Here is a 12,093-nt window from a genome sequence, read left to right on the forward strand (position 1 = left end):
TTATGATACTTGAATTTGAAGTAGTATTCAACATCAATTGTTTACATATTTCTTATTAATTTGTTTCACTTTTTTTATTTTATACCGTCTCCCATCAACCTGAATTGTTTTTATTGTTGATTACAGCTGAAATAAAATTCATACAACTACAAACCCTATTGTTGATTACAGGTTATTTCAGGTAGTAGTACAAACTAATATTAAGTAATATTACGGTTGTGTATTATAAGTCTATTCTTTAACAATTTTAAACAGGATTGATGATAGAAGATAACAAAAAATATAAGTTTGGATTTACGTTATTTATGAATATTTTGATACTACAGCAATGTTATGTAGAGGAGTTCCGAAATGGCTGTATTATTGTCTAGTCAACAATGGAACACATTCTGAACACTTAATTTAGTAACTTTAATTGATTAAATTTAGGAAATTATCTACAACTAATTGACAATAACAACAATCCTGGTGCGAGTCGACGACACAAATGGAGTGAAACGAATGATTTGTATAAACAATTGAATACTCTTTCACATTTAAGTATCACAATAATATATGAGTGACATTTGAAATTTCAAAGTGTGATGGGATGAGGCGGTGAAACCTAATTGAATTAATTTGCCTGATATGTATATATGACCTCAAGTCCAAATATTCGAAATTCAATTACAAATAAATCACTGATAAAAATTTCCATCTTCTTTACTGTGTTAATATTTAGAATTTACCTCAGCTGACTAGTTTCGACAATGAAGGACAAGACTTCGAAACTAATCAGCTAAGGTAAATCCTAAAAATATTAACACGGTAAAGAAGTTGGAAATTTAATCAATGATATAATAAGTGTTAAAAATGTATGCAGAAAAATGAAGATACAAATAAATATGTAAAAAATAAAATACTTATACAAACTAATTTAGAGAGTGTAATAAAAGATGGATGTATAGAACTACTTTCTGCCAATTTACAAGCGTATGTAAAAAGTATGGAGTCAGAAAAGACCCCAGATAGGTTGCAGGGGATAAACTTAAATGCTCTCCAACTCGTCGTCGTCTTCATGTTTAACACATTCTAACATACGTATTCCAAGATATGTAGATCTGAGTTGAACTCAAGAAGTTACACTTAATATTACTGAAAATAACGTAGTGTTGACATACTTGGAAAGTCGCCGACGTCGTTGGACTTACCGCAACGCCTAGCTGGAGAGGACCCATGTCGCGACGCTGAACAGAAGCCTCTGAAGAGAAAGGTGCGACTGACGAGTGCTTCGAAGTGCTGCGAGAACCAGTCACCTTGCTTCCGCCGCTACCGGTCCGAAGACGTTGAGATGCTTGCCATTACGTGTGGACGACCCCACCAGGAACCGACTGTAAGCACGTTTGAATTAGATTACCATGTCAGCGAGATTGTATTATGCAATGGGCAGCTAAACCAGTTACACTTATAGCTTTAATATGCTATGAAAACAAACTGGGATGAAATGTGTCATCATTTATTCTGTATACACGCCACGCAAATGTTGAGAAATTTCGAGCATGCCGAGACTAAGTCTAAATCTGATTATTATGACTGTCCTCAGACAGAAATAGAGAGCATTGCCGGAGAATAGTATTCATGCTTCGACATAAGGATTAACTGTTCGCAGTACAAGAATTTCTGCATACTCATACCTTCTACTCAAATGAAGAATTGTATATGCTTGTAAACTGAATTAATCTGCTTGCTATGTATTGTATAGTTTTATACAACTCAACTGATGAATTGTTTATGCTTGTAAATTGAATTAATCTGCTTGGTATGTATTGTATATTTTTGTATAATTCAACTAATGAATTGTTTACGCTTGTAAATTTAATTAATCTCCTTGCTATGTATTGTATATTTTTGTATAACTCAACTGATGACTTGTTTATGCTTGTAAATTGAATTAATCTGCTTACTGTGTATTGTACATTTTTGTATAACTAAACTGATGAATTATTTATATTTGTAAATTGAATTAATCTGCTTGTTATGTATTGTATATTTCTGCATAACTTAACTGATGAACTGTTTATGTTTGTAAATTGAATTAATCTGCTAGCTATATTGCATTTTTTTATATAGCTCAACAGATAATTGCATGATGTAAATTGAATAAAATTAATCTGCCTGATATGTATTACATATTTTTGTATAGCTTAACTGATGAATTGTTTTTGCTTTTAAATTCAATTAATCTGCTTGCTATGACTGTAATGCATACTTTTGTACAGCTCAAATGATGAATTGTTTATGCTTGAAAATCGAATTAATCTGCCTGATATGCATTATTTTTTGTATTTATGACTTTAAATGGAATGAATCTGTTTGCTATGTATTGTATATTTTTGTATAATTTAACTGATGAATTGTTAGGCTTGTAAATTGAATTAAGCTGTTTGCTGTGTATTGTATATTTTTGTAAGTAATGATAAATTGTACAGGGACATCATTTTATTTTTACTAACATTTCCAATATCAACCTGGCTATTCCTTTGGATTAACGGTTGAGAACCGGAAACACCTTTTGCTACCCCCTTCCACGACTGGAGTTCGATGATACTGGCGTAAAATACGAGTACAAACAAATCACTTTACTAGATATAGGAGGGGAGAAAAGTAGTTCATCCATTTACGCAAACTAGGAAATATCGAATTTTGAGTTTGATAATTTTCATTAGGTTTTTGTTTAATCAAAATACAGTAAAGTCTTAACAATAAGTGTTTTACTCACGAACTGAGTTATCAATGCGAACGTATTCATTATGCAGTGTATAGGCCTAAGTTATTATACTGTCTACAGCACATTAGCATACGATATAGAGAATGAAGTTAAATTGAAAAATAATCATAATATGGATATTTAAACACATTTTTTAAAATGGTGGCCGTTCATTTCGATACAGGCTTAAGTTTTTTGTGCATATTATCGCACTATAGCCTATTGTACCTAATTCCAATTTTCGGTTTCGTCCTTCGTACCAGTAACTCATGTTGTAATAATTCTGTACGTACTCTATAACAGAGTACCTTATGTACTGTAAATTCAGTCTTCAATCCTGCCCGATCCGCACAGATAAATTTACTCAGATATGCTATCTACCGTCCGTCCAAGTGGTTATGTCGCAGGATCGTAGAAAGGGGGGAAATCAAGTGACAGTTAATTACTTAACGAGGCCCTTTTATTTAAGTTACTTTAAACAGTTGTATAATATTACGTAGACGTCTAATTCTTAACAGAAATTAATGTTTTCAGAAAAGAACTAAGGCAGCCAAGCCACTAGCCTTCACAGCCTTTACCTGTGCGAAAATATTTATTTTATTGGGTTATTTTACGACGCTGTATCAACATCTCAGATTACTTAGCGTCTAAATGAAATGAAGGCGATAATGCCGGTGAAATGAGTCCGGGGTCCAGCACCGAAAGTTACCCAGCATTTGCTCGCATTGAGTTGAGGAAAAACCCCGGAAAAACCTCAACCAGGTAACTTGCCCCGACCGGGAATCGAACCCGGGCCACCTGGTTTTGCAGCCAGACGCGCTGACCGTTACTCCACAGGTGTGGACGTGCGAAAATATGATTCAATATTGAAAGCCCTTTCGTAGCTGGTAAAAGCGAACATATTTCTGGAACGTACTATACTCACTCACTCAGTACTGTTTACTATATGCGGTCTTGGTTCTGTGTGGAGGACAGTTGAAACTTCATTAGTAAAAGGGGTAGGAGTGAAGTACATTCAAAAACTCAGGTACAATAAAAATTGAAGTAAAAGCAAAATGATGTCCCTATATATGCTTGGAATCTAATTACTCTGCTTGCTATATTGCATATTTCTATAGAGATATCAACGTAGCTCAGTTTGAAAATTCGCTTTCCTGCTGACCCGAAGCTACGCTCGGGCTTGGATTAGATTCCGGACCACCAAGCAAACGCGCTACCGCCGGACTACTCCGTGGGCTCCTAATCCATGTTCAAGACATGTTAAAAACCCTGATGGCCATGGACATGTAGCTTTTTTCATGATGCCATAATGGTGAGGACAGAGCGCTCTAAAAGATTATATAAGCCTAAATGTCAAAGTTGGAAATTTCAATGGTAGAATAAGATACAAATAGTTTCGTGTTATAATACAGATGCTGATTGCAAAACGCCCTTCACTTATCTAAAGGTTCTTCATCAAACAATGTTCCATTCCCAGCATGTCTCTTGACATATAAAGTATCTACAGAGAAGGCTTTTCTCCTAACGTTTCGGTTTCTCCTACCACTTTAATTTCATATTCCTCCATTGCTGCTATGCCATCTCTCCGTCTTCGACTAACTTGTATGTTTTAATGGGAAAATGAATTATTACAGGAGTCAACGACAGCTGAATTGTGATGCGAAGTGACAGGCCATTGTGAGTGCTCTCATAGTCAGAGTGCACGGCGACTCACAGCAGAAATTCCTAAGAAAATCGAGCCTTTTTGGGAGGGGTACATAACAACCCTTTCCAATGCCAAGTACAGTTAAATGAAAATAAAAGAAGTCTGCAATAAACGAGGTTTCGTTATTTCCAAAAAAAGGCATCTTCTGTGTACTTAATAAGATCGGTAAAGATCGAATGGAATTAATTTCTATCATCTCATGGGGTGCGGCTACTTGTGACGGGGGATGGGTTTGCTTGTTTTTTCCACTCTGAAATTAATCCCACCCGAGCTTTTCCAGTCTTATTAGGTACACATAAGATGCGTTTCTTGGAAATAACGAAATCACGTTTTTTTTGCACGCAACTATGATATTCAGGTAACTGTACTTGGCATCGGAAAGGGTTGTTATGTATCCCTCCCAAAAAGGCTCGATTTTCTTTGACATTGCTACTGTGATACACCGTGCACTCTGATTATGAAATCACTCACTACTGGTCTGTCACCTCTCGTCACAATTCAGCTGTCGGTGTGATTCCTGACATACATGACGTCATTCAAATTCGTTATCAGAGATCGGAAACAACCCTCTGTAGAATCTTATCCTTTGTTTCTAGTATTTTGTGGCTTATCACTGCATCTTCTTTCTTTTTAGTTATTAATCTACTCCTCTTCTGTTCCATATGCTGTGTTGATACGCTGTTATTGAAGTTATAGAAAAGGGCACACTTTATCCAGCCTTTCTTTCTGAACGGTAAGTAATGTCCTTCCTCTCATTATTTGTGTACTGTTTATTGTTCCACTTTCATCAGACACACTTCATCACACTATATTGTAGGTAGATACCACTCGACTTCCTATGAATTAACTTTGTACCACGGCACCGTCAAACGTTTCTCTGCCAAATGACATGCGTCCATCGATTCGAACGGTTTTACGTCTTGATTTAACTCATCGATGTCCGTCACACATTCTTTTCTGTGGTTACACTCTATTTGCTTTCATCGAAACGAGTAAGTAAGTCCTAGCTTAAGGTTCGAAATCGAGGCGACTATCTTGATCCAGTTTCGTGGTTTGTTATTTATCGTAGATTTTGTTGTGTTGAAAATTATGCAATGTAAGCATAACGTAGGCATAATAATAATAATAATAATAATAATAATAATAATAATAATAATCATCATCATCATCATCATCAATAACTTCAAGGTTTAGGCCGATGGCCTGTTCCGCCTCCAGAATTTTATCCATCAAACTGGTCTCTCCAACGTCTCTTTGGTCTTCCCACTCGTCTTCTTCGTGTAGGTCTATAACACCATGTTCTGAAAGGTATCCTGTCGTTGGGCATTCTTGTTATATGGTCGTACCAATTATTTCTATATTTTTCAATTATAGTTATTACACTCTCGATATTCAGTTCTCGACGTATATCTTCGTTTCTCTTATGGTCCTGTAGTCTAATAATAATAATAATAATAATAATAATAATAATAATAATAATAATAATAATAATAATAATAATGAAAATAACAGTAATTTATTTATTTATATTTATTTATTATTATTAATATTTGTGTGCTGAACAACAGCCAGAGGCCAATTATAGTTCAGCACAATAAAAAATAAAAATAAAAATAAAAAAAATAATAATATATTATTATGGTAATTATTATTATTATTATTATTATTATTATTATTATTATTATTATTATTATTATTAGGTACTCATTTGAGGTTGAAACCTGGATATGTCAGGGCTAGGGCACGATGGTCCACCTGTTAGCATAGGATTCACGAATGTCACCCGCGCTCCTGTCGGACTTGGACAATAATGGCAGATATAGAGTGAACCGTAAGCAATGTCATCAATTTTAAGGTGTTATTCTTTGAGATATTTCAAACAAAAAGTTTAATAAAATCTTGCTCGTTTTTGCTTCCTTTTCGAGAAAAAAATTATTTTATATGAAGCATTTTGAAAAAGCTATTGAATTCATTCCCGATATGCTCAGTCAATTTGAGAGATCAGTATATTATGATAAATTATTGAAATAATTTTAGTTTTGTCCTTTAAATGTACAGAAATGTTATCCGAACAAATGTAAGTTTTCGTTCTGCAAAGGAATTTTAAAACGTGATGCACTGTGACAACACTATAAAAGTTATTGCCTGGAGAGATGCAGTTCGCGTATGCGAGGAATGAGTGAATTGCTTTTACAATGGCTCGGGAAATTTGATGTCTCGTGTGTAAGTCTACCTATTACTACTTTACTACTTATTACTACTTTAAAAACTTAAGTGGGAGGGAACTATTTCCAATTGTCTGAAGAAAATGAAAAACGAGGATTTTTTTAATCTTGCATAACGTAAAGTAAGATTATCTTATTACCTGTGTTCACTGAATATTTAATTAAAATTAAATCGAAAAGTTCGAAAATAATATTTTTAATTTTATTCGTTACTTCAACGTAAATTAAGCATTATCGTATTTTTATTTTTTCCTTTAGAGTTTTAAACGTTATAAAATTGTGTTTTTATAACGTGAAATAAGCATACTTATTGTTTACGATCTGTAGAATATCAACTGAAACGGAAGTGTAGAAATATTTCTTAATCTTTTCAATTTAGTTTGAAATAAGCGTTCTTATTGTTTGTGTTCTCTGAACATTTAATTAAAATTAAGTTTTAGAGTTATTTTAAATTTTCCAAGATTTTGTTTAACTTGGAATGAACATTGTTCATTCTCTATTCTCCAACACAGTTTAAACACAAACATTAAACGTTATATCATCCCTATTTTTCTTACGAGTTTAAAAATAAATGTACATGGCAATGACCTTCAACAAGCCAGATGAAAGGGTTGTTCAGACCAGCACAACTTAATCTGTAGTCCTTGCTGATTGCAGCGTTGCACGATCTCATAATTTATGTATTTTAAAAAACTCGTTTTACTTTTTTGTTGCTCTTTACTGAAGGAATCATCCACCAGAATTAATAATGCGCACAATGGGCCAAAAGTAAATCTTAGGCCCTAGTGAAGGGATCCTCCCGGTTTCAGTCCTCGAGAAAGTTAACAAGCAAAAAAATAAAAAAAGTTAATTTTTTTTTCTTCCACCATGTTAATCATGTCAAAAGAAGTGCTTATACAAATTTTGGCCACTCGACCGCAATTACGAGGGCCGTAAAAAAATAAGTTCTCCAGGGGCCGCTAACAGAAAAAAAAACACAATTTCATGGACAAATTTATTGGAACGGACACAGCAATTGAGGGCTTTGCCGGAAGAAAGGCGGATAGACCTATACGCCCTTCTTAGGGAAAACGGTTTAAAATCTAGTGAATAATTATAGTAGCGAAATTTTGTTTTGATTGTACTGTACATACCTGCAGGACAGGGCTGCGTGCGTGTATAACATTTTATTCAGGTGCGTTTTAAAATCTTAGATTGCATGTATCTCAATTCGCCATATTGACGTATACGCCCTTTTTCCGGCAAACCCATCAATTGTTGAGCTATTTTTCAACATATTTTCCATCAGAATTGAGACATTTCTCATATCATGAGATCGACAGAGAGAGGTGCAGACGCAGTCAAACGCTGTTTCTGATCTGAGGCGGCTGACTTCTACGACACAAAAATTAATCTCATGGTATGACAAAGGTCTCAGTTCCAGTGGGGGATATGTTGACAAATAGCGCAACAATTGCTGTATCTGTTTCAATAAATATTTCTATGCAATTGTGTTTTTTTCTATAAACGGCCTCAGGGAAAATCACTTTCTGGACGACCTCGTAATTGCTATCGAGTGGCCAAAATTTGTATAAGCACTTCTTTTGACATTATTAACATGGTAGAAGAAAAAAAAAATTTTTTTATCTGCCCCCATCTGAACGTTTGCTTGTAAGCCAAGAAGTAAGAACAGAAGCAGCAGTAGTGATAGTAATAGAAGTGATAGTGATTGTGAAGGTGACAACAGCTGAATTTATAATAGGTATTTGAGTATATGTTCCTGAAAAATATAACGAAAACAAAGATCACACTGCTAAACAATGCAGGCGCCCGGTCCTGTACTCCATCAACTTGTCAGTTCACTTTCCATATGCCCCCACGGCGAAACGCTGTACGTCATAATGTGGGGCAGCCTTGCGGGATTCCTTGAGTGCGGAGAACTGGGGCGACGCGACGCGACGTAACGTAATTGTTGCAGTTTTCCTTGTGCCATTTCCATTGTGTTTCCTCTCGATCGCAATGTTGTGAAAAGCACAGCTTCACTTCCTGTACCGACAAACAGGAAACTTTATGGCCGCGTTACCGGGTAGTATTACTCAAGATGTGTCTTTACTCGCCGGTACAGTATTGACGCGAGGAAGCCAAGGCCAACTCTCAATGCAAATCAAAATCTTCGTTCGGCGATTATTCTAACATTTTAATTCAGCGTTTCTCAAAGTGTGTTCCGCGGAACCCCAGATTGCGGGAGCAAATCCTAGGGTTCTGAGAGTCCTAAATTGTTTATAAATTGTAGGCCTATTTTATACAGGACATCATTTTATTTTTACTAACATTTTTAATATTAACTTGCCTATACCTCTGGATCAACGCCGTTTGCTACCCCCTTCCACGACTAGAGTTCGATGATACTGGTGTAATATACAAACAAATCACTTTACTAGGTATAGGGGGGAAGAAAAGTAGTTCATCTATTTACGTAAACTAGGAAATATTGCGCTTTTGAGTTTGATCATTTTCATTAGGTTTTTGTTTAATCAAAATACAGTACAGTATTAATAATGAGTGTTTTTACTCACGAACTAAGCTGTCCATGTGGACGTATTCATTATGCAGTGTGTATTATACTGTCTACAGCACATTAGCGTACAATATAGAGAATGAAGTTAAATTGAAAAATAATCATAATGTGGATATTTAAAACACATTTTTTAAAATTTGGCCGTTCATTTCGATACAGACTTCAGTTCTAATGTGTATATTATCGCACTATAGACTAGTGTACCTAATCCCAATTACCAGATTCGTTCTTCGTACTAGTAACTCATGTTGAAATAATTCTGTACCTACTCTATAAAAGAGCACCTTACGTACTGTAAATTCAATCTTCACTTCTGCCCGATCCGAAAAGATAAAATTCCTCAGACATACTATCTACTGTCCGTCCAAGTGGTTATCCCGTAGGGTCGCAGAAAGGGAGGAAATCACGTGACAGTTAATTACTTAACGAGGCCCTTTTATTTAAGTTATTTTAAACAATTGCATAATATTACGTAGACGTCCAATTCCTAACAGAAATTAATGTTCTCAGAAAAGAGCTAAGACAGCCCAGCCACTAACTGGCGAATAAAAGCTGGTGGGGGAAACCGGGATGCGACGTAGGCAAATGGACGACAGTACCTGTGCGAAAATGATTCAATAGTGAAAGCACTTTCATAACTGGAAAATGCGAACATATTTCTGGAACGTACTGCTTACTGTGACCGTAAGGCTACTCTGACTGTATATGTGGTCTTGGATCAGTGTGGAGGACGGTTGAAGTTCATTAGTAGAAGGGGTGGGAGTGAAGTACATTAAAAAACTCAGGTACAATGAAAATTGAAGTAAAAATAAAATGATGTTCCTGTACTTAGTGGATACTACAAAATTTACACAAAAGTCACGTAAAATAACATCTAACAAGCATATAAGAAAAGTTATTTTTTCTCTTCCATCATGTTAATAATGTCAAAACAAAGTGGTTATACAAATGTTGGCCACTCGAGCGCAATTACGAAGGCCGTCTAGAAGGTAAGTTTCTCTGGGGTCGTTTACAGAAAGAAAACAATTACATGGAAAGTTTTATAATAGGCTATATTTTTCAGCCAAAAAGTAAAAACCAATGCTCTCCTATTTACAGAGTTTTGAATATTTAAATTGCACTTTTTAAAAGAAACATATATTCTATCAAAGTGAAAATGAGTTTAGAAATAAATAATATAACAAGTTATTGAAAGGATTGAAATGTGAATATTCAGCATTGAAAATGACTTAATATTGATATATATATATATATATATATATATATATATATATATTTCGGCCCTGATATTTCTTCTTTCGTTCATTAAAAATGTTTGTAGGATTTTTTTTGTCTCCATGTATTACAGTCTCTAATGTCAGATAGTAGAAATTAATTTTTATGACTAGTAGTTTTAGACCTGAATATTGTAACTGGACACAACTTATGTATGTACACATCTATAAAATAAATGAATGAGTGAATAAATAAATGGATTAATAGATGAAGGAATAAATAAAGAAAATGAAGTAAATAAATAAATGGTAGAAATTTCAATAATACAATAAATCACAGCAAAATGAAAATTACTTACACTGACTATTTGCTTCTTCTCTTGTTTCGGTATGTTGACTGCCTTGCTCACTGAAAGCAGACCTGAACTGTGTCTGTGGTTCAATGGCACTGATCTATACCCCATACTTGACTACACTGTTGCGGCTTGCTTAGTGACTCTATGGCAGACCATTCCAACACAGCGTTAGTGACTCTATGGCAGACCATTCCAACACAGCGTTTGAAGGCTAGGGCGCCCGGACGCTGCCCTGTGTCTGCCCAGGGCGGACCCCCACTCCTGCTGAGGCTGTGGTGAGGTACGAATGCATGCGATCATCTACTCTTCCCCTCGTTTGTGCGATTATATTCTTGAGGCAATGCTGGATTATGCGTTCCAGCATTCATTCATTCATATGGTTTACTATCGTTTGTGTTTAACTGTTTTGAGTAAGAATGAAGAGAAGTACGTCGACAGTCGGTTCAGGATTTAACCCCTCTTCGGAGGGCTTGTATCTTGTCTAATCTGACGACCAGGGCCGCCGAGAAGGGGGGGGGGGGACAAAAGGGGTGAGTGCATATGGGCCCGTGAGCAATAAGGGCCCTTCAAATTAAGTGAGTCTGATTACTTTTTATTATCACGAATAATTATTCGTAGATACATACGGGTACTATAAAATTTTGTAAGAATATTTGTTACATAAATTTGACATATTAACTCAACAATAGTAGAATTAATACAAATTACCACTTCATATGTAAATATTTGATATTTATATAATAGAAGATCGGTTTCCCGCAGTAACGTTCGCCGACGTTACAATTGAAGGCCCCGGAATTTGCCTGAACTATGTTCCCGTCGCTTGTACTGAACACGTTCAATTATTTATTGGCTTGTTCTTTTTAACTACCAAACCCCCGCTGGCCCACCACAATATGCTAGTGTACTCTCTCAAACCGAAGTCTCAGGATACGTTTCTCTTTCAGTACATTGTATGTTTCGTGTCGAACCTTTCGTCTTTTCAGTGTCGTTTGTCTAGTAAATTCTGTTCATTAGTGTTACTGGTTATAGTTTAACTGCACAATGGACAAGTACTGGCATAAGTCGGGAGCTGAGAAGCACAAGGAGACACAGAAAAAATTGGAAGATATTAATATGGGTGCTAGACTGCGTGAAAAATATTATGGAGATATTAATAAAGAGATCAGTGATGAGCCGAAATATTTAAAATCAATTCATGCCTCTAATTTAGGGCCAAACCCACTGAAACCTATGAATCTCCTAAATAGTCTGAGGGAATTAAAACTGGATACTTTATTTCCAAATATT

General features: G+C 35.4%; 1 protein-coding gene across 1 annotated transcript in view; it reads right to left on the reverse strand.

Moving 5' to 3' along the window:
- LOC138700020 (aminopeptidase N-like) overlaps positions 1 to 10,916 on the reverse strand; it is an 81,111-nt gene extending 70,195 nt beyond the window's left edge. Inside the window, exons 1-2 of the mRNA XM_069826308.1 lie at positions 10,807 to 10,916; positions 1,191 to 1,370 (exon numbers count right to left, since the gene is read on the reverse strand). Coding sequence (XP_069682409.1) covers positions 1,191 to 1,217 — 27 coding nt within the window. The 5' untranslated portion in view covers positions 1,218 to 1,370; positions 10,807 to 10,916. The remainder of the gene's footprint in view (positions 1 to 1,190; positions 1,371 to 10,806) is intronic.
- Between the last annotated feature and the right edge of the window lie 1,177 nt (positions 10,917 to 12,093).

This window comes from Periplaneta americana, chromosome 5, assembly GCF_040183065.1.
Source record: "Periplaneta americana isolate PAMFEO1 chromosome 5, P.americana_PAMFEO1_priV1, whole genome shotgun sequence".
In the NCBI taxonomy this organism is placed as follows: Eukaryota; Metazoa; Arthropoda; class Insecta; order Blattodea; family Blattidae; genus Periplaneta; species Periplaneta americana.